This window comes from Protopterus annectens, chromosome 4.part0 (genome assembly GCF_019279795.1).
Source record: "Protopterus annectens isolate FY-2018-M chromosome 4.part0, PAN1.0, whole genome shotgun sequence".
NCBI lineage: Eukaryota > Metazoa > Chordata > Ceratodontiformes > Protopteridae > Protopterus > Protopterus annectens.
In genome coordinates, this window is record NC_056733.1 from 1,937,190,034 (window position 1) to 1,937,213,176 (window position 23,143).

At 39.8% G+C, this 23,143-nt stretch overlaps 1 protein-coding gene across 1 annotated transcript in view; it reads left to right on the forward strand.

Moving 5' to 3' along the window:
• LOC122800074 (protocadherin-10-like) overlaps positions 1-23,143 on the forward strand; it is a 145,500-nt gene that overhangs the window by 114,569 nt on the left and 7,788 nt on the right. Inside the window, exons 2-3 of the mRNA XM_044069580.1 lie at positions 20,488-20,546; positions 20,641-20,741. Coding sequence (XP_043925515.1) covers positions 20,488-20,546; positions 20,641-20,741 — 160 coding nt within the window. The remainder of the gene's footprint in view (positions 1-20,487; positions 20,547-20,640; positions 20,742-23,143) is intronic.

Here is a 23,143-nt window from a genome sequence, read left to right on the forward strand (position 1 = left end):
TCCTTTTCAGGAGATTCCTTAAGTGCCACCTCTTTCAGAGAGTCTATCTGAAGCATATTAACAGTGACATACATACTGTTTCTAATTTTTCTACTATAATTATTTTATTATTTATTTTGCTTCTTCAACAGTTCTAATTCTGAAATTCCGAGGACACTAATATTATTTTGTTTCTCTTTTACTGTAAAATACTTAGTGGACAGGCATTAAAATGCACTTATAAATAACCATATTGCTATTATTCCATTAGAGCAGAACAAAGGGTATAAGTTCTCATAATGTTCTATATCATTCTGAATTTTAGTGTCATCCTCCCCTCCTGCAATATTCTTTTTTATCGTATTCTGGACATGTTGTGTCCTACACATGGTCTGCTAATTTGTGTAAATCTTATTTAAGTTACTCAGTACTGTCTTCTTCAGAAAACTTGATTTAATACTTGCCTCATATTATATTTTGTGCATTCATAGGATCATAGGATCATAAAAAGTTAGTAGGCTATTGGCCCTGAGTCTCTTACAAGCCTAGCCAAGAATTTAGCCTATGTTCCAACAAGTCAGCACCCTATGCCACTGTCCAGCAGGGACATAGGCGGAATCCCAGAGGTGTATTTTCTGTTCCCCATCCAGTTATCCAGGTTGTGCTTAAAAAGGTTTAATGAGGTGCGTTACATGGAAAGGGAGACTATTCCACAAAAGAGCGAGTCTCTGGGACACAATCTGTCCCACCAACAAGTCCTATTGATGTCACTGACCAGGCTGAGGTCTCATGTGCTGGTTACTTGAGTGGAGCTTGGCTTGCGAATATGCAGCAGTCCCATCAGGGTGGGGTCTGAGATTTCACCTCTGAGGAGTCTGTAGGAAACTAAGTATTGGGACAGGGCTTTTAGCCTATCTGTGTAGGGTATATGTTTGAGGCCCTGGATTCTCCATGAGAGGAATCTCTGTGGTCTCTCCAGGTGCTGCATGTGCTTTGCGAGGTACATGCTGAAAGGGGCATTGTATTCAATAATCAGTCTTATAAGGGAAGAATACAGAGATGTAATGATCATCTTGTCCCCAGATGAGATACTCTTACTAATGAGGTGGGCCATGTAGACAATTTTCCATACAACGGTAGCAATATGGTGGTCAAAAGTCAGTTTGCTATCAACCTGGGTTCCCAAGTCCCTCACGACTGATTGCGTGCTTAGTGCCTTATTATCAACGTGATAATTTGTGAGGATGTCATTCTCCCCAAAAGGGATGATGATGTGGAGAGGTAGTCTATTCCACAGAAGGGGAGTCTCTGGGACATAAATCTGTCCCACCGACAAGTTCTATTGATGTCACAGACCAGGCTGAGGTTGCAAGTGCGGGTTACGCGAGTGGAGCTTGACTTGCAGATATGCAGCAGTCCCATCAAGGTGGGGTCTGAGATTGCTTTGTATGCCAGACAGAGGTCACCTCTGAGGAGTCTGTATGAAACTGAGTAGAGGTACAGGGCTTTTAGCCTATCTGTATATCGCAGATGCTCTGGATTCTCCTGGTGAGGAACTTCTGTGGTCTCTCCAGCTGCTGCATGTGCTTTGTAAGGTATATACCGAAAGGGCGTTGTACTCAATAATGGGTCTTATAAGGGAAGAATACAGGGATGTTATGACCTCATTGTCCCTGAATGAGATACCCTTCCTAATGAGTTAGGCCATTTAGAAAGCTTTCTGTACAATGGAGGCAATATGGTGATCAAAAGTCAGGGTGCTATCAACGTGGGTGCCCAAGTTTCTCACAACTGATAGCATGCTTAGGACCTTATTATTAATGTGATAATTTGTGGAGACATCATTCTCCCCAAAGGGGATGATGATGCATTTTATGGCATTCAGTTTGAGGTCATGTTTCTGGCATCAATCATTTGTTTGGTTGAGACCCTTTTGGAGGATGTCCACATCACTAGGGGAATTGATGACAGCACCCAGCTTGCAGTCATCTGCAAATTTGGTCAGCCATAGCCCACTAGATTTGGTCTACACCACTGAGAAGTATATCCCAAAGACCGATCCCTGGTGTACACTGCTTGTTATTGGTCTACAACTTGAGATGGCTTCCCCTATTTTGACTAGGTGGGTTCCATCAGTGAGCCAGTTTGCTACCCATCTGGTAACATATGGATTGATGCCTAGTTGAGATAGTTTATCTATTATACCTGAGTGTGGAACAGGTCAAGGTAGGTGGTGTGCACCATCTTCCCCTCATCTATGGCCTTGGTGACTGTCTCAAAGAGGTCAACCAAATTTAACCGGCATGACCTCCCTTTGACAAAACCAAACTGTGTTGGATCAAATGTCTGGAGGTTGCCAATGTCCTTGTTAATGTGGTCCATGATACTCTGGACCATGGCCTTGCAGATTAGGCTAGTTAAGCTGATGGGTCTATAATTTCCTGGATTGGTGGACGCTCCACCTTTGTGCACAGGGATGACAATGGCTGTCCTCCACTCAGCTGGGATGAAGCCAGTACTCAGGCTTTAGTTGAACAGGGTGCCTAATGGTGTTATAAGTATCTGCCTGAGTTCATGAAGGATGCACCCTGGGATGTTATCGGGTTCCATGGAGGCTGTATTTTTTTGCCTTTGAGAGGGTAGTGATGACTTGCTCCCTAGGGATAAGGGGAGGGGGCAGGTACTGGGGATGTCCTATTTTACTGATGGGGGGATGGAGGAGTGAAAGTGAAGTTTTCACTGAACCTGTCTGCCAGCAGGTTGGCTATAGCTACAGGGTTTGTGTATGTGGTATCTTTGACCACCAGTTCTGAGCAGATCTGGGTGCTTCCCTTGAGACTACGGACATATGTAAAGAAAGCCTTATGATTGTCTTTAGTAGATGTAGCCAGTTTGGACTTGAAGTTTGCTTTGGAGGATTCCACTAGTGCTCTTATTTGCTTGTTCAGGCTAAGGAGAGATTGCTTCCAGTTAGACACCTGCTCCTTCTTGAACCTGGACAGCAATTTTTTTCCTTTTATTATAGAGTTTATTTATTGTAGATGTCCACCAGACAGATTTACTCTTCCTTGAGGAGGATGATTTCATCCTGTCTGGTATTCCTGATTCCATGCAGCTATATAAATGCTCATATAGTATGTTGGTGTAAGTTTGGACATATGTGCCAGTTTCTGTGGAGAGGGAGTGGACTATGAAGCTATTTATACCTTCCCTCAGGAGGTTGTAATCAGCTTCGGAGAATTTTTTTTTTACCCTAACTGGGGGGGGGGGGTGACTTTGAAAGTGACTGCTTTGTGGTCGAATCTTACCAGGGAAGATGACACTGTAGGGATGCTGCAGTGGTTACTTATGTTGGTTAATAACAAGTCTAAGTCCCTTGTGGGGGTGTCAACCAACTGGTCCGAGGCATTTGCATTGACAAAATCAAGCAATCTCTGGGCATTTGTGTTTTGTCATGAGTATTTCTTCCAATCTATGGTTGGATAGTTAAAGTCACCCAGGATCTGGGTGAAGGGTTGAATCTTGATAGATTCGAAGAGGTCCAGATAGGTGGAGTGGGCATTTTGAGTCAGAGTTGGAGGCCTATAGCTAGCTATGATTTGAATAGGGGTCTTGTTAATTGTTAACTGCACCTGGAGTATTTCCTGTGTATCATACTGTTTGACCAGCCTAAAGGTGTGTATGTCTTTTATATATATTGCAACTCCACCTTGTTTTGTTTTGCTGCCCATGGCTTGGGATCTGAATGAATGATAGGATGAGTAACCTGGTATGGCTGGGGTGCTCTCCACACCTTTGAACCAAGTTTTTGTGACTGCAGAAATGTCATCTTCTTCCAGGGTTAAGAATGCTTGCAATAAGTGCAGTTTCATGTTTAGACTCCTAGCATTTAGCAGCATGACCTTTAATTTACGTTTTGATGAAATTTTTGTTTTGGTAGTTTTGACCTCATGGCATTGCCTATAAAAGACACTATGGGGAGGCAAGAGCCTTTGGCAGGAGCCTGAAGCCCAAGGGAGACAGATGCAGGCCATCTCTGGCAAAGTATCATGGCTTGTCAATCATGGCATCCCAGGCTGTCAGATACTAGATCCCCTTTGAATGTCACCAGAATCTAAGCTAGTTGTTAAAGTCAATCATTTTCTGTTTGTACTGAGGCATCATTCTGGGTGACGGTAGAATAGTGGTTAAGGCTGGGGACATACCTGCCTGGGACACATATTCAGTGAGCTCAAAAAAGTCTCTCTTCATATAGTCCAGGGAGGTACATCTTAAGTCATTCACTCCAACATGGACTATGACAGAGTCATAACAGTACCTGTTGAGTACTTGAGTGCATTGGTGATATGGTGGATTCTGACACCCGACAAACAACTAATCATGACTTTCTCCTTATCCAGCCTGGTGAGGGGCATATCTGTGGGTGTCTCACAATGGAGTCTTCTATGACTAATATGTTAGGTTTATGTTTAGGCCTTATTAGCTGTGAGACGCAGGTGTGTGGACTATGTGTCATGACTCGCGTGTAGTGTGGTGGGCAGTAGAGTTTCCGTGCGTTTATGCCTCGGATGTGTCTTTTGTTTGGGTATGCTTTTGTTGATGGCTTCCGCATATGTAGGAGTGTGTTGTGTAGGTGTGGGTGATGATTGAGGTGTGCTGATTATGTTGCCAACCTTCTCATTGCCAGATATACATGGTTTGTGGGGGTGACAGCAATGACACTATGTGCTTGATGTATTTGCATCTCTCACAAATTGTGTTCCTAGGTGCTAGTAGTAGAGGGTTGTCCATGTAAATGAGGCAGTTGCTACACTGTCTCAGGATGCCCATATCAACCAGACTGGCAGGAGAAAATGTAGAAAATTGTCCATTCATATTTGTCAGAAAATGAAAGAGCTAAGAGGATAAAGGGAGGAAGGTCTGCAAGTAGTACTACTAGATGATAACACAAGTGCTACTAAGGGAAAACGTGTAGTGGAATACCTCAAAAAGGATTAAAAACCAGGCAGCTGAAGCTCTGGATGCCGCAGACCTGTATCTAGACTATGCTACTCAAGTTTAAGGTTAAGAACTCAGTAAGAAAAAACTCACAATGAAGCACAGATTAATCACTTATATTCAAAAGAATAGAACTCACAGTATGAAATAATACAGTTAAACAGCAATGAAATGCAGCAAAATGCAGTTAAACAGTAATGAATTGCAGTAGACAGCAATGAAATATAGTAGATCAGTAGATTGCTTTGAAACAGTAGCTCACAAATCACAGCAGTAAGATACAGCACAAATAAAGCAGTGATTCAGAAGAATACTGTCATAAATTTAGTGAGGCTACCAACAAGCAGTAATAAATACAGCAAACTAAATGCAGTTGAACTCCTAAGCACAAGCAGCAAAATGAAGTAGAAAGAGGTGCAATTTTTTTCAGTAGAAAGTGAAGAGACAGAAGATAATGAGATAATTCAAGGTTCAGAAGCTAAAGGGGTGGGGCTTTACTATGTTCTCCCTATAAACAGTAGAATGAGCTGATGTAATGTGACTGGGGGGAATGTCCAGTATCAACTTTATACAAGAGGCGGGCAACTCAAAGCCACAAAGATTTAGGACCACCACAACAGCTGGGCAGGTGGGTGGGACAAAAAAAAATGCAGTTGCACAGATTACACAGATATACAGTAAAACAAAAGTGAAGAAACAGTTGAAAATAAGCACTTATCTTTTTCCAATATCACAACAGAGCACTGCAGCTTTGAACATCTTGAGCAAATAACCTTCTACCATACCTTAGTAATTATAGTACAAGAAAGGACATATAAAGTAATACATATAAAAATAGGGCTGCCTGAGATACTCGCCATAAACAAAGATTTTAGGAGAGATTTACAGCAGCATAATAAATGGTGAACATCAGTCCTTCATCTGGCTTAATTTTTCTAGGAGTCTGTGCATCTCTACATTCTCGTCTCATGTTGGTGTTCCTGTAACATCAGCTGGAATATCCCATTAGAATCTGGAATTATTTTAATCCAGCATCAGTTGTTTATGTAAGAAAGTTAAATAGTATATTAATAAAATATAAGATACATATCATGTACAATGGGGGCATAAACACCTGCTCACAATAAATAGAAAATGCTTGAGGGATAAATATGTATCACAGAGAATAGCATTTCTTTGGAATAGTCTTTGTCTCCACATAAAGTAAAGTATTTCTCTTACAGTATTCAAATGTAATCTGCATGAATGGATAGATAACCACAAATTAGCCCAATGATGAACAACCTTGTAGATAGAGGTAACATAAATATTCTCATCTCTGGCTTATTTGTACTTAACTTATAAGGGCTAAAAACTGTGTGAGAATGTATGGATGGGCTTTCAAACATCCTCACACATCAATATCCTAGTAGGAACCTATGCATTTATGAACCTGTAATATACTAATAAATGGAACATTGCATGCATAGCAGTAACTATGCACATCCTAGAATACTCATGTTCTAACAAGATCCCAGGTATTATTTAATGTCTCTTCATGTATATTCCTGAATGTCTGTTTAAAAATGTTTGCAATATGTTGGAGCTTTTCTTCCCAGGCCTCTGCTGAAAGGGTTATTTGACTAAACCCAGTTGGACAAAACCAGTAAATAAAATAAAATAAATGGTAAAGGATGGTAGCAGGAAGGGGTTTGCTACTACTGCCTATGGCTTTCCACTAGACATCTACTGTTACAGTGAGAACGTCTCAGAAGTAAACATTCTTTTCTGCACATATTTCTTATAACACTGTAACAACTGAGCAGAATCCCTTACAGTTCTCATTTGTGTTAAATCTGAGGTACAAGACAGTTATAACAGGTTTCCTTACAAAACTGCCCTGGCAGTTCATACTCTGTTTCATGACTGGGTGCCGTATTTGTGAGTGTGTAAATGGATGTCTGACTTTTTAGCAATCAGATATAGGTTGAGTTATATCTGGGTCAGTGTATTCCAGAATATGTATCCATTCTGGACTGGCCAGGTCAAGCAGGGTGCATGCTTACAGTTTATTTTAAAAGACCTGATTATAGTTAAATTACTAAGGCCTCATTTAGCCTTTGTGATAAAGATGATAATGGTGTTGTATTGGTCAGTAAGTGGGGTATGGATTGCTGGAAGAGAATCTCTGTTAGGCTGACAGATAGGGATCTGATCAGAAGTTACATTTTTGATTCCCCTTATTTGAAATTAAGCATTCCACCTGACCTGTGATAAACTTTCCAATGGTTTCTCAAGCTTTCTTTAGTTTAGGTATGTGGACCATTCTTTACAATGCAACTATTTTAATATGAACAGAGTGCTGACTGGCTTGCAATATTCTGTAAGCTGCGAGTCTCTCTCTCTCTTTCACTTTACAGTTGCTCATGATTCAGTGTTTCTCTTTCACCATCCAGAGTCTGGGTATCTTTCTGACCTGTAGTTACTGTCCATGTTGGGCCTGCATGTGAGACTTCCTTCAGGTACGCTGGCTTCCACCCAGATGCATGCTGGTTAATTGCTTCCTGTAAAGCAAACATTTGACATAAGGGCCCAGAATCCACAGATATAGCCTTTTCCACTGGGATCCAGAATCCACACATATAGCCTTTGCCATTGGGGCCCAGAATCCACACATATAGCCTTTACCATTGGGGCCCAGAATTTACACATATAGCCTTTGTTGTTGGGGCCCAATATCCACACATACAGTCTTTGATGTTGAGGCTCAGGCTATTGTGGAAATTTCACCACAAAAACGAAACAACAGGAATCAAGCAGTAAAAGGATTTATTCTCTCTAGCGCCTAGGCCACCAACAGCCTTCAAGGAGTAAAAAACAATACACTCCACACAATATATATACACATCATAAAGTGACAATTAAACAATTAATATAATTAAAATTTAAAAACACAACATCACTATTAAAGAATACTTTTCCAACAGAACTCTAGATTCAACCCCTTGGGTACCAAAGTATTATACTTTAATATAAAAATACCTTCTTTTATTTTTCCTGCTTCTTTTTAGGTTTTGAATTTAATTATTAGCCTAATATACATTTAAAGGAATATTGTCTATTTAAATGAATGTTCATTATACATTCGGCTTGATTGTATAACTCTAGGTAAAGGTGAGTCCTACTTTGGGTTTAGAGTTATGTTTCTTTAAAAGTTGTCCGTTTGCTTTGCATTTGAATGTTTGTCATTTAGCACTCTTGCTTTAAATGTGGAATATTTCTTTAAAGATATTTATTTTCTAAGAGTTTTAATTGAATAATTACATTGTTCATACATTTTTATATAAAATGGTGCTTAATTGGTACGTATTTTGTCTGAAGAAGGAGAAGTATTGTCTTTTCTGAAAGCACTTAATAAACAGTTAGCTCGTATTTTACCGCTCCGTCTCTTCGTCTCGCTTTTTTGTTTTTGTTTATAAATAGGAAATACTGTTAGGAAAACACAAAACTAGGGAGCTGGAAATGAGGAAAAAGACCTGATCAGACTGACATCAATTACATGTAGGGGAGCTGAAATGGCATAAATTCTAACCTCATGCAGGAACTATGGCAAAGAAATCAATGTGGGGACCCAGGCAGCAGATAAAGAATAATTATGTGAATGCACACAAAGAATTACATGAATGAGTTGTTCACAAAAAAATTGGACACAGATGCAGCATGTCTTTTGAGTTCAGATAAAACTTTCATAGAAGATAGACGTTATTAATCCAAAGTACAAGTACCACGCACTTCAGTAAGCTATAATAACAGCTGCGGTGGAAGTTGCTTGGATTTATTCATGACTGGCCAGGTTTAATCAAAAACCCAAAACCATAACTAGCACCTATCTCCAGGCATCATCAAAATTATAGCAATTTTTAATTAAATGTTTTTTTTTCTGTTCTGAATAATGTGGTGAGTATCCAGAAATGCATACTTAGTAAATGCACATCTTGAATATTGAGATGAGCTGTCACAGGAAGCAGAAGCAGGTTGTGGCAGGAATCATTTTATTTCTTTTCTTTAATTTGTTTAAAAATGAAGTGTTATTTTTGAATTTGATTTGCTGTATGTAAATGACATAGTGCTGCAGCAGTTAGGGTTGATGTCTCATCCATAGGATCATAGGAAGTTACTAGGCTAATGGCCCTAAGGACATTACAACCCTAGCCAGGTTCTACCCTTATTTCCATGATCAGCACCTATTGCCCTTGTCCAAGAGGGACACAGGTGGAACCCCTGGGTTGGATGTACGGTTACCCATCCAATCGTCCAGACTGCGTTTCAAGAGGGACAATGAGGTGCTCTGTTTGACATAAAGGGGAGTCTGTTCTAAAGGTGTAGTAACCTTTGGGAGACAAACCTGCCCTTCCAGCAGGTTCTATTAATGTCACATACCAGGTTAAAGTTTTCAGAGTGAGTAACCTGTGTACGATTTGAATTATGGATATGCAGCATTTCCAATAAAGCAGGATTGAAGATTGCCTTATATGTAAGGCAGAGATCACCTCCGAGTAGTCTGTATGAAACAGAATAAACTGACAGTGATTTCAGACGATCTGCATAGGACAGATGCTGAAAACTTTGAATTTTCCTTGTGAGGAACATTTGTGGTCTCCGCAATTGTTGCAGGTGCTTGGAAAGGTACATACCAAAAAGGGGCATTTTACTCAATTATTGGTCTGATGAGGGAAGAGTACAGGGGGGTTATAACTTCTTTTTCTCTGGAGGCAATGCCCTTACTTACAAGATGAGCAGTATAGAATGCTCTTCTTACAACAGTGGAGACATGGTGATCAAAGGTAAGGTTGTTGTCAACCTGTGTGCCCGGGTCTCTCACCACTGAGTGCCTACTTAGGGTGTTGCTATTGATGTGGTAGTTAGCAGGAACATCACTCTTACTGAAAGGGATAATACATTTTTTTGCACTGAGTTTAAGGCCATGACTTTGGCACCAATCATTTGTTTGTGTAAGACCCTCTTGTAGGATGTTGACATCATTTGGAGATTCTATGACCACTCCCACTTTGCAGTCATCAGCAAACTTTGTCAGCCACAGACCTTTAGTTTTTGCTTGTACTTCAGAGAAAAAGATTCCGAACAGTAGAGGTTCCAGGACTGATCCCAGTGGAACACCACTGGTTACAGGTCTGCTGTTGGAGGTGGATTCCCCTATTTGACTATATGTGTTCTGTCAGTGAGGCAGTTAGTGATCCATCTAATGATATAAGGGTTGATAACCAGCTGGATGAGTTTGCCAATGATGCCTGAGTGGGGGATAGTGTCAAAAGCCTTGGCTAAGTCTAGGTAGGCTGCATGCACAGATTTTCTTCATCCAGGGCCTTGGTGACTGTCTCGAAGAAGTCCACCAGGTTTAACAGGCACGCTCTCCCTTTGACAAATCCAAACTGAATAGGGTCAAGTGTTTGTAGATTACCTATATCTTTGTTGATAAGGTCCATGATGATTCACTCTGTGGTCTTGCAGATAGTCAGGCTAATAGGTCTAGAGTTCCTGTGGTCAATGGAAGCACCACCTTTGTGCAAGGGAATAATGGTGGTCATTTTCCATTTAGCTGGGATGAAGCTGGTGGTTAGACTATGATTGAAAAGAGTATCCAACGATGTTGCTAATTCTTGTTGGAGCCCATGTAGGACATAGCCTGGGATGTTATGTTCCATAGATGCTTTGTTTTTGGTCTTAGAGAGGGTGTTTATGACTTGCTCTTTAGCGATACAAGGTAGTAGACAGGTGGTAAGGATGTCAATGTGGTACATGTGGTGAGTACAGGGGAGTGAAGTTTTCATAGAACCTGTCAGCCAACAGGTTAGTTATTTTCGCAGGCTCATTATATGTGGTATAATTTACTATCAGTTTGGCACAAACCTGGGCCTCTCCTTTCAGGTTACGCATGTAACTAAAGAATGCCTTATGGTTGTCCTTGGTTGAGGAAGCTAATTTGGATTCATAGCTTGCTTTGGAGGACTTCACAAGAAGTCTTATTTGCTTGCTGAGGAGGGAGTGTTTTCAGTTTAGGGCTCACTCCCTCTTACTGTTAGGCAGGAATTTCTTCCTCTTATTGTAAATACTGTTAATGGCAGATGCCCACCAGACAGGTTTGCTCTTCCTTGCTTAAAATGGCCCACAAGGGCAGTTAGCCTAGCACTAATCTATGAACCTATGAACATTCACACAGTATGAGACTGTGATTAATGAAAATGGAAAAACTAACAGCTATATAGAGTGTGAGTTTGTGTGTGTATAACACCATATTATCCTAATTAACTAACTGATATGCTTCATGCAATTTTTGAGGCAAGCTGTGAAGGGGTAGTTCGAATCAATGTAGTTATGCAGGTGTTTGTATAAAGCATTGATGCAGAACTTGGCAAGTTGCCAGTTCCATCTGAGGGGGTAGGTGCAGTGAAGATATTTATACCATGCCATTACAGGTTATAATCTGCTTTGGAGAAGTTTTTTTAGTTTAGTTGCTGCTAAGGGGGTCCAGGCGTGATAGTTACTTCAAATGAAACTGATCTGATGCCAGATCTCACCAGGGAAGACTTCACGGTGGGGGTGCTACAGTGGTCCCCCCCATATTGGTAAGCAGCAGATCCAGGATACTGGCAACCATTGTGGTGGTGTCAACCAGCTGTTCCATGGTGCTGGAGTTAATGAACTCGAGGAACCTTTGGGCAAGTGAGTTTGAGCATGAGTAATTTACCCAGTCAATGGATGGGTAATTAAAATCTCCCACAACCATGGTGTTTGGATATATCTTGATGGATTCTAGTAGATCCAAGCAGGTAGAGTGAGTGTCTTGATTCACAGAGGAGGTCCTGTAGCTGGCAATAACTTGAATAGGTGTTCTACCAACAGTTAATTGTACCTGAAGTGTCTCCAGGAAATCATACCGTTTAACCAATCTGGAGGTGTATTTATATTTAATGAATACTGATACACCGCCTCCTTCAGTTTTCATGCTTTCAGTTTGTGGTCTGAACGTGTGGAAGGAGGTGTAATCTGGTATGGCTGGGATGCCCTCCACAGCCTTAAACCAGGTCTTTATGACTGCACAAATGTCTGCATTTTCCAAGGTGAGGACTGCTTCCAGTGAGTGCAGTTTCATATAAGACTCCTATTGTTTAGTAGCATAGCCTTGAGGTTGTTTTTAGATGGAGTTTTTACACCAGGAATTTTGTCCTTGAGACACTGCCTAAAAAGGCACTATGGGGGTAGCAAGAGCCTTAGCCAGTAGCTGAAATCCCAGGGGTGACAGATGAAGACCATCTCAGGCAAAGAATCAAGGTCTGTCGATCATGTCGTACCAGGCTGACAGATACTGGATCCCCTTAAAATGACACCAGAAATTAAGCCAATTATTGAAGTCAAGTCATTTTCTGTTTATGCTGAGGCATCATCCTAGGTGAAGGTAAAATGCTTCTTAAGGCTAGGGATATACCTGCCTGAGACACATAGTCTGAGAGCTCAATCACGTCTGTTTTCATATTGTCAAGAGAGGTACGTCTCAAGTTGTTCACGCCAACATGGACTATGATGGAGTCATAACAGTACCTGTTGTTAAGAGACTTGAGGGCATGTGTGATATGGTGGATCCTAGCACCTGACAGACAGCTGACCTCGACCTTTTTCTTATCCAGCCTAGTGAGAGGGACATCTGTGTGTCTCATGATGGAATCACCTAGGATTAATATGTTTGGTTTTGTATTTTGCATTAAGGGCTTGACAGGTGAGACTGGTGCATGAGCTATTACATGTATTGTGTTCTGCAGAGGAGGTATTATGTGTAGCATGCTTGTGTTTGTGTCTGGGAGGTCTCTGGTGTTTAGGTATGCTTTGGTTAGGACCTCCGCATATGTAGATATATGTGATGTGGGTTTGAGTGGAGTAGGAGGTGAGGTGTGCATGTTGACAACCTGCTCATTGTCATATGTACTGACTGGTGTGTGAGAGAGCATGGATTCAAAGTTCTTAATATAGCTGCATGTCTCACATGTTGAGTTTGTGCGGACTAGGAGTAGAGGGTTGTTTGTGAACATGAGGCAGTTGCTACACTGCCTCAGGATGCCCATGTCAAACAAGCTGGTTGGAGAAACTTTGGGAAATTGTCCATCAATAATGTTACGTAAATTTATATGGTTAGGAAAAGAGGTCACACTTAAGAATGGCTAGTGGGTGGGAGGTGTGTTGTACCTCTGAGGCTAGGCTTAGTGTTCCACCTGACAGTAGAGCAGGGCCATGAAAAACCACAAGCAAAGTGGTAAGGGAAACTTTAACAAGAAAAACATTTGTGTCTACAACTACCAGTAGTAACCACCACTACGCAGCAGTGCACGATGGTGCACTACATGCAAACAAATGCAAATGCAGGGCTTAAAGAAAACAAGAAATAACCCTTTTAACTCAAACTAGCCAATAAGGACACTCTCTCTGAGCTCTAGTCCAATCACACCTGGTTAGATGGGACCCAGACAGCACTCTTCTCCCACAAGGGTGCAGAAAGGCCTTCACCAAGAAAGCTGGCTTGAATAAGTTACAAAACAGACCCAGAAACAGTAAACTTGGAACTGGGCTATGCTACAGCAGAACTAGTACAGTATACAGTAAAATGTGGCAAAAAACAGTTCAGACAATTCAAGAAGACAGTAGGATACAAATACAAATTAAAAGTGCAATATAAGAGCAAAAACAGATCTTTCAGTAGCGCAGTGAAGAGCTGTTTTTTTGTGCTCAGGTGATGTCAAACAGTATAGATTCATCAAGTCTGTATCTGGCCTATGCTATCTAATGCAGAAGTACTAGAAATTCAAAGTGCATAAAATCACAGTCACAACAGAAAAAAAAAACAGTTTAAATAAAGCAGCAATTCAACAGCAATTCCAAGCTTAGAAGGGTATATACCACCCTCTCCCACCACAAGAGTCTAGACCACAAACCTTCCTAATGTAAAACAACTAGTTTTGGAGCCCAAGTGCTTAAGTCAGAATCAAGATACTTCAGAATAACAGACACAATAGGCTTTCAACTGGCAATTCCCAGCGTAGAAGGGTGTAGGCTATCCTTGTCTGCCACAGGAGTTTAGACCACAAATCTTCCTAATGTAAAGTAACTGGTTTGGAACCCAAGTGCTTAAACCAGAACAAAGACACCTAGAACAACGTGCATAATAAGCCTTCACCCAGAAATTACAGGCTCAGCAGGGCAGAGGCTACCCTCTCCACCCACAAGAGTGTAGACCACAAACTTTCTTAATGTAAAATAACTGGCCTGAAGCCCAAGTCCTTAAACCAAAACTAAGAGGCTTAGAATAACAATTACAATTTAATCAGGCTACTAACAAGCAGTAAGAAATGCAGCAGAATAAATGCAACTGAACACTTTTAAGAAGAAGCAGCAAAAGCAAAATAAAGTAATAAAGCAGGAAGAGAGACAAATACAGTAAAAGCAGATGAATAAAGTGTATTTTTTGTTAAGTAGTAATGGAGGAAACAGAAGATAATTCAAGGTTAAGAAACTAAGGGGGTGGGCCTTCCCAAATGATCTCAATGTACTCGGTAGAATGAGCTGGTGTGATAGGACTAGAAGGAGTGTCCAATATCAAATTTATAGTAGAGATGGAAAACTCAAAAGAATACAACAACAGTTGGGCAGCTGGGTAGGAAAAATAAAATGGAGACAGAGATCAGAACAGAAGTAAGGATTCCTGCAATATGAAGAATCCTTGTAAATCTGTTAACTAAACCTGCTAAATGTTCACAACACACACACTTTTGCAAAAATCCAGGTTGGTTCCCCTTTGGGGTGCCTTCTGTGCAGAGTATGCACATAATCTTAGTGTATGTGGAAGAATAGTCTTTGTGTATGTGGACGATTTTGTCAGGAATGTATGTTTCCTCCAGTATGAAAAACATTGATTGGTGATCCTTCAAAATACATAAAGGTGTGTATTCAGTTAGTGAGTATTTGTGCATTGTGTGATAGACTGGTGACTTACCAGAACTATTTCCTCTGCCTTGTACTCACTGAATACTGAGATATTGGTATAGTAGGTATCAGGGAATGAAAGGATGACTTCACTACCTGTAATCCTGTAATGAATGTTGTATTGAGTTGCTCAGCAGAGCCAGAGTGGTAGAAATTGGATGGTATTATACATGGCTTTCCTTGTGTGTGTGTGTGTGTGTGTGTGTGTGTGTGTGTGTGTGTGTGTGTGTGTGTGTGTGTGTGTGTGTGTGTGTCTACGTGTGAGCGAGAGTACAAGCATGCACATAGGTACTGCTGATGGCTCCTTCATGGTTGATTTTAAATGCCACCATTTCAAACAGCTGAATTAGCACTGTGAGACAGCATTTTAACAGAAGTCAGAAAAAACAGAAGAGCGATTTGCTCCTAAAAAGGGGTTATCCATTTTTTGGATGCTAGGACTGTACTGGTATGAATGTTCACTGGAGTTATAACAGGATAACCTTTTGATGAAGACTCCTTTTAGACAATAGAAATGTTTGATTAGGCTTAATTAACAAGAGCAATGGGATAATTTCAATAACACGTATTTGGTGGTTTGGGTCAAACTGCTTCTTGCCAAAGTGAAAGTCGTACAACAGGGTAATTGCACACTGAATAAGAACTATGTAGCTGTAGAAAGCATGAAAACCAGCAATGGTGCACTGTTATGAAAAAGCACTGCATGCTCACATGCATATAAACACACACACACACACACACACACACACACACACACACACACACACACACACACATACATGCATGCACAAAACTTAATGGAAGCCAACTACAAACTATTACGATACAAACATGAGTACTGCTGAAATACGTAGCTGCAATCACAAGCAATTCGCAATGCTGCAAGACATAGGACCCTACACAAGCAAGCTAATCAATGGGCAGTGCTGCAAACATTTTTATAATAGTTACACCCACTTATTAACTAAGTAGGCCCACCTGACGCAAAGCCCCTTTCCACAGGTGGCCAAGGAGGAGTGTGTGATTAAGTGACTTAATCAAAGTAATACAATAGGTAAATGAGGCCTGAGGAAATCAAACTCTGTACCACAGGAGATGCACCTCATAGCCGTAAACCTCTGCACCAACTGCCAGTACCTTATATCAAACACTAAGTATATGCTGTCTCTATTTGGATACATGTATGCCTATCTTCAGTTAAGTTGTACAGTGCAGCTAAATACACCCACACTACGTCCCCCATATGACAGCTCTCTTACACACCAGAAGTAACACTGTTAATGCTGTAACTGTGGGAACAAACAGTCGAAATAACCAGTGTCATATAGTGAAATGTAGGACACAGCTACATTTTTGTGTTTATGTATACATGCATTTCTTTATTTATATTTGTTTAATGGGAGAGCGCACTGATCAATACTGACCAATTGCAGCTTAGCCTGTGTGAAATACAAAACATCTCACAATAAACAATACAGAAATGTAAGCAATAACAGAGCAGTTCAGACTAATTACAAAAAAAAACTTTGTACATGCATTCTAGTGAACAAGCACAGTGCAATGTACAATCACGCACAGTGCAATGTACAATCAAGCAGAGTGCAATGTACAATCAAGCAGAGTGTAATGTACAATCAAGCAGAGTGTAATGTATAATCAAGCAGAGTGTAATGTACAATCAAGCACAGTGCAATGTACAATCAAGCACAGTGCAATGTACAATCAAGCACAGTGCAATGTACAATCAAGCAGAGTGTAATGTACAATCAAGCAGAGTGTAATGTACAATCAAGCACAGTGCAATGTACAATCAAGCAGAGTGTAATGTACAATCAAGCACAGTGCAATGTACAATCAAGCACAGTGCAATGTACAATCAAGCAGAGTGTAATGTACAATCAAGCAGAGTGTAATGTACAATCAAGCAGAGTGCAATGTACAATCAAGCACAGTGTAATGTACAATCAAGCACAGTGTAATGTACAATCAAGCAGAGTGCAATGTACAATCAAGCAGAGTGCAATGTACAATCAAGCAGAGTGTAATGTACAATCAAGCAGAGTGTAATGTACAATCAAGCAGAGTGTAATGTACAATCAAGCAGAGTGTAATGTACAATCAAGCAGAGTGTAATGTACAATATATACATTCATTTGTAAAGTGGGTCAACCTTTAATGAATCTTGTGTGAGGAGAAGAGACTTGGAAAGGAGACAGGTTAGCTGGTATGTGCTGTGTTGAAGCAGGAGCATTTGGCTTGGAAGAGGAAGTGCTTTTGGAGTTGCATTCTGAATTTGGAATAAGTGTTGATTTCCTTAATGTCAATGGGGAGATTTTGCCAAAGGGCAAGCTCCTGAGAGGAGAAAGCATGTGCAGTGATGTGGAGTTTGGTTTTAGGGGTAATGAGGGTTGATGAGGTTTGTGAGTATTTTCTCAGGTTGTACGAGGAGCATTTTTCGTGAAGACCAGCTGCAAGGGAAGTAAGTGTGTGGAATTGGATGAGTACAATATATTCAAAATAAGTGCAGTTGATGCCTGTAGGCTAATGTAACTGAAAAGCATAGCACTTGGTGACAATCACAGCAACATGTTATAGGTAAGAGTTATCAGACAAGCATAATTGTTAGGGTACTTATTTCTGAATGATATAATCCTGGCTACCTGATTCTCATGAAAAGGTGGCCATTTTCAGGGCAGATGTGTACACAGCCCTTGATATATCCTTTCATGATGGACATTGACACAGCCTTGTTCAGCTTGCACATATCCAAGCAGTAACAGATGGTGATCTGATACAAACTTAATTTAGGATGCCATACTTCCACCATGTTCTCTGTACAGGGCAAACCTTATTTGACAAGGGAGTCCAAGTTCAAGAACGTGATGTGAAACAGTGGGACAACATGGGTCATCTTGGATTTGTGCATTTTGTATGTTTTGGGATGGCTGAGCATTATAACTCCATAAAATCAGAACAAATCAGAAGTGTGATTTGCTCATAATAAGTGCTACTCAGCTGTGTTTTTTGGGTGCTAGTGAATTGTAGCCTCAAGGTCTCTGGATGCAGAACTTTCTGTAGCTCCACAAATGCATAATGGGTGTGTTTATCAGGCATGTATACCAAAGCAGCCATCTGGTGCACACACAAGGCAAAGTATATCTTCATCCCATAGTTCTTGGGCAAATGCTGCACTTGGTGCCACATGATTTACTACAAATGGAACTTGTGCCCCTTAACTTGTGACTCAGAAAATGTTGCATGTAGTGCTGTCATGGAGGCTTTCCCAAAATTGGTCATCATGATCTTTGGCTCCACCTGTATGCCAGTGTCCTCTTTACACTCAACTAGACAGCTAAATAGGGCACTGTATGCCCTCTCCTAGTTGGCATGCATAAGGTCATCTACAAAAGGGATGTACTGTCATTATCATTATATCAACAGGCGGCCATACATTGCACATAACTGATGACACACCTTGGAGCTCATCAAGAAGGTGCCATCACAGAAACATTCATGACTAGCCTGCGGGTGAAGTAGGTATGTGTTTGTTGTCAATAGTAGCAGTGAAATATCAGTGTCATGTACTCTGCAGTGGGAAATATTGTGCTGAAATAAAAACAATATATGTAACATTTTGTCTGCTGCTGCATTTGGTACTTTCCTCCTGAATGTGTGCTCCTTAAGTTGTCCCAGCTGCCATCTCATTTGCATTCCTACTGTAGGGCCACCCATTTGGCCATTTTATCGCCTCCTGTATTATTTGATGGGGAGCACTATGAGTCTGGTTAGCTACTGTTCTCATCCTGGCCAGTGCATGTGATATAGGTCCTCTGCTGGCATATGGTCTAGGGTGACATCTGATGGACTTCTGCAGCTCCTCTCTATCATCCATTATTATGTCACTTGCACATCCTTTATTTATAACTTTTTGTATACAGTACCCATATAATTTACTGTTTAAAGTTTATTCCTTATGATACAAGTAGCTCTGCATGAGTACACATGGCTTCCTGTCTGTTGATTCTGCAGTTCAGTACACTTACACAAGTACTTTGTGATGTGGTTGGGTCTTCATCTTGAACTGCTGTTCTGCCTTTGGTGTCTTTTAGCTGTCTGTCCATTGCCATTTGTATTAGGGTCATATTTATGGTTAGGTGGCTAATGTCATTACTCTGCACCCCTTTTATGGGACATATCTTTGGCAGTTTTCCTGTGATTATATTGCACTGGGGAGGTTTGCAAAAAAAAATCTTTCTTAAGCAGTGTATCTGGCTTTTTATCCAGAAATATTAGAGTTAATAGGGACTTATAGAACAGCCAATTAGCATCAAAAATGGAAAAGATGTCAAAAGATTTGTTGTAACTTTAATATTTTTGTTAGTATCACACATTTTGATAAAAAAGGGGGAGAGGGACAGCCCTACGTTGTTTTTGTAAATCAGATGTTTTAGAACATGCTAACACTGGAAGTCATATAATCATTTAATCTTTCTCTTTTATACATGCACATAAAGAGGATATATCAACTTAGCAAGATATATAAAAATGTGTGTGTGCAAGGTATATAAAGTGTGTGTGTATGTGTGTGTGTGTAAGTGTGTGTGTGAGTGCGCGCGCACCAGAGTGCGTGCGTGTGTGTGTGTGTCCTGACTGCAGCCATTTGCTAGCTTAGAAAGATTGCAGTGAGTCATTTTCTAGGACAGGTTTTTGATAAAAGCTTTTTAAATAATGTGTTCTGAGACATGGGCTATTGCAAATTGTCAATTAAATGATTCTGACTGGTTTGCATGTTTCCTTGATTATGTATTATCTACAAGCACTCGGATAAGTTTGGTTCACTGATGGAAAATAAAAGCAAGAATGGTTTCCTTTTGTTACTCACAGTAAAACTGATAACAAATAATGCAGCTATTCTTTATAAGAGCTTGAAGACCTTTGTCAGAGATTAGCCTGTCAGACACTGTAGATTGCTAAAGGGAACACGTTGTCTTCAGAAGTATAAAAGCACTTTGTTCAATGCAAATTATGCACTTTTACTGTGCAATACACAGCAAGAAGAAAAGGATAGACCATTTTCAATGCAGTACATTGATTTTCTTTTTTTTCCACTCGGCATTTCTAAATTATCATGAGTAAAAAAAGAAATGTTAACCCCTTATTTTCTTTTGAGACATGGAAATATTTAAATCATTACTAGGAACTCAAAACTTTTTGTCTAATTTTCAGCTTAGGTAAGTACTTTAATAGCCTAAATTATTGTTAAAAAAACAATTTGTAGAAAGAATGCTGTAAAAGACTAGGAGCTAAGATAGACCAAAACAGGTGTTGCAAAGCTTTGAAATCCTTTCTGACTCTAGACTGATTTTTCAGCATTTGTAGAATGCAAAACATATACAACTGATTTTTGCAGCTGAAATCACTGCATTTCACTAGATATTGAGGAAACAGTGTAATTGGCATATTATTATTTTTTTGTATTAACAGATTAAACAACCTAATACAGATTGGCTAGTGTCAAAGACTCAGAATTCTGGGCCAAGCAGGTAAGGAACAGTTACCACTTTTAATTCCCTTTATTTGGTTATTATTTCTCTATCCTACAAGTACAGCACAACTAAACAGTTTTTTTTTCTTTAGACCAAACTCTTGTGGTGTAGAAGGTAATGAAGTTCAGAAAGCTATCCAAGCTGTTCAAAGGGATTCTGACAAAATACGGTCTCTATCAACTCCTGTCCCTGGTTAGTATGCCTGACTACATTTTGCTTCTGTCAGCAACTTATTAAAATACTAGCTGTTTATTTACAATTCCCGTACTGTTTTGTATCTTGTTGGGGATAGGATAAGCTAGATGATGTGCAGAAATTTGCATTGCAAGGCTAGATGTATCATAAACTTCTTTCCAGTCTTGAAATAGTGTCTGAGATTTTTGTCATATAGTAGAAGATATAACAGCACACTAGTGGAGATTATATTTTCCTTTTTAAATTCATAATTATATTTTGTACTGTTATAGTCATAAATAAATAACATTAAGAATTTACCTTATATGCCTTTAATCAGGAACAACACTTTAGGATGTGCAAACAGAAATTTTATTCTTACAGCGCTGGGAGTCAGTCTTCAAAGGCCTTGATGAAGCATTCTCACTTTACATAGAAAAACTGTATTTTTATATATTTTCTTATCTAACCTGGTCATGCAGCCTCATTACATTACAGTTATTCTGACAAATGAAAAACTTTGTAAATGTCCTCATCCCTCATGATTTTCACCTTAGACTTCACGTGAACACCTTTCTATACATGATCCACCTGCTTTCAAGTGGTCTTGTTTCTGACTTTGGATGTTTCAAACCTGCCCTAGCAACAACGCACTCCTAGCCTGGAGGAGTCAGGGTAACAAATTCCTTCTATAGTAAATACATGCCTCAACTTCATGCAACACATACTATTCTCTCTTATTACATACTAAAAGAATGCAGTTTAAGAAACACCAATACTGTGGCTTATGAAGCTGTATTTTTCCCAGCCCTGCATACAAATTATATTTGCTTCTTAACAATCATATTATAGCATCATTAATAAACTGAAATGAATATACATTTTAATAAGCTGATCTTGTCCCATAACAGTACAATGGTATCAGTGTGAGATCTACAATGTTATGAATTTACAAGTTTTTGGTGTGCTTAACATCTTAAGTGCAATTCCCATACACTGTTTATATTTTAAGATATTGCCCAATGTATTAACAGCAAAACTAAAATGCATGTTATATAGAAAAAAGTGAAACACTTTAGTTCAGAAGGGTGATCTAAAAGAATAAACCTCAGCTAGAATCAAGATTAGACAGTCTCAAATGGACAGGTGTGTGTGTGTGTGTGTGTGTGTGTGTGTGTGTGTGTGTGTGTGTGTGTGTGTGTGTGTGTGTATGTAGATACAACTGCATTGTCCTCAACACAATATATGTTAATAGTGAAAGGCCCAAAAAACACCAGTAGTGCTGAAATCTTTACAATATTGATCAATTTATTGTGTTCAGAATTGTAATGTCTTTTATGAGTTACTGTAATTACACTGTGCAGTCTGGCATATCCAGTTATGTCACAGCATTGCTATCCATTACAGTATGCATTATAGTCAGTAAATATAATCAGAATGCTTTTACTGGCGAGGTGGGTGCTCAGTTTAATTAAGTGGGCCGCTGTTATACTGTATGCATGTTATATCCTGGACCAGATGCCATAACGATTGAAGTAACACAATGGAGAGCCTGTGCCATCTCAGTTCATTGTTCTGAGTCTGATTTATGTCCCTACTCCAGGTATGACATCATCACTCTGGGGGAATGGGGATACCAAAAGTAGTTCCTCACCCCTACATACAAGGAACAGAAGGTATACTTACTAAACTAAGGATGTGTAATGAGCTTCTCCAACTTTCTGTGGTAATGAAATTCAGTACTCTTTCCTGGCATAACAGAATTCCACCTGAGGACTTGATAGACCTGATGAGTTTACTGAAGTAGTTTATTGCCACAGCTCTACCTCTGTGGCAGAATACTTGCCTGCTATACCAGAACAGAAATACAGGTGGCGCTGTACAGGTCAGGTGCCATCCTGTACAAAAAGCACCAACTATATAATAGGTGAGAAATGAATGCATGGCGGATAGCATGGTTTGTTTGAACCAAGCTCTGCAGAAGTGCATCGTCTATGGGACATTTTACAAAATTTCTTAGGCTCCAAGACCAGTCTAAGTGCTTTTTCATTTATTTTCGCTTATTTATTGCATTTGCACTTGCCTTTTGTTTTCATCTGTGCCTTATAGCTAATTTATCACATTTGCATTGTTTAAAAGCAATTTATTGATTAACTGCATTTCATTACTGTTTAATTGTATTTCATTGCTATTTACTGCAATTCATTACTGTTTAACTGGGTTGTACTGCATTTTATTACTGTTTAACTCTATTTTTCATACCATGAGTTCTGTTTTTGTTTGTAAGTGGTTAATCTGTGCTTTTCTGTGAGTTTTACTGTATTCTTAACCCTTAAATTGAATAGGATAGTCTGGATACAGGTTTGCTGCATCCAGAGCTGTTTGTTTTTGCCTTCTGAGTTTCTGGCAGTCATCTTATC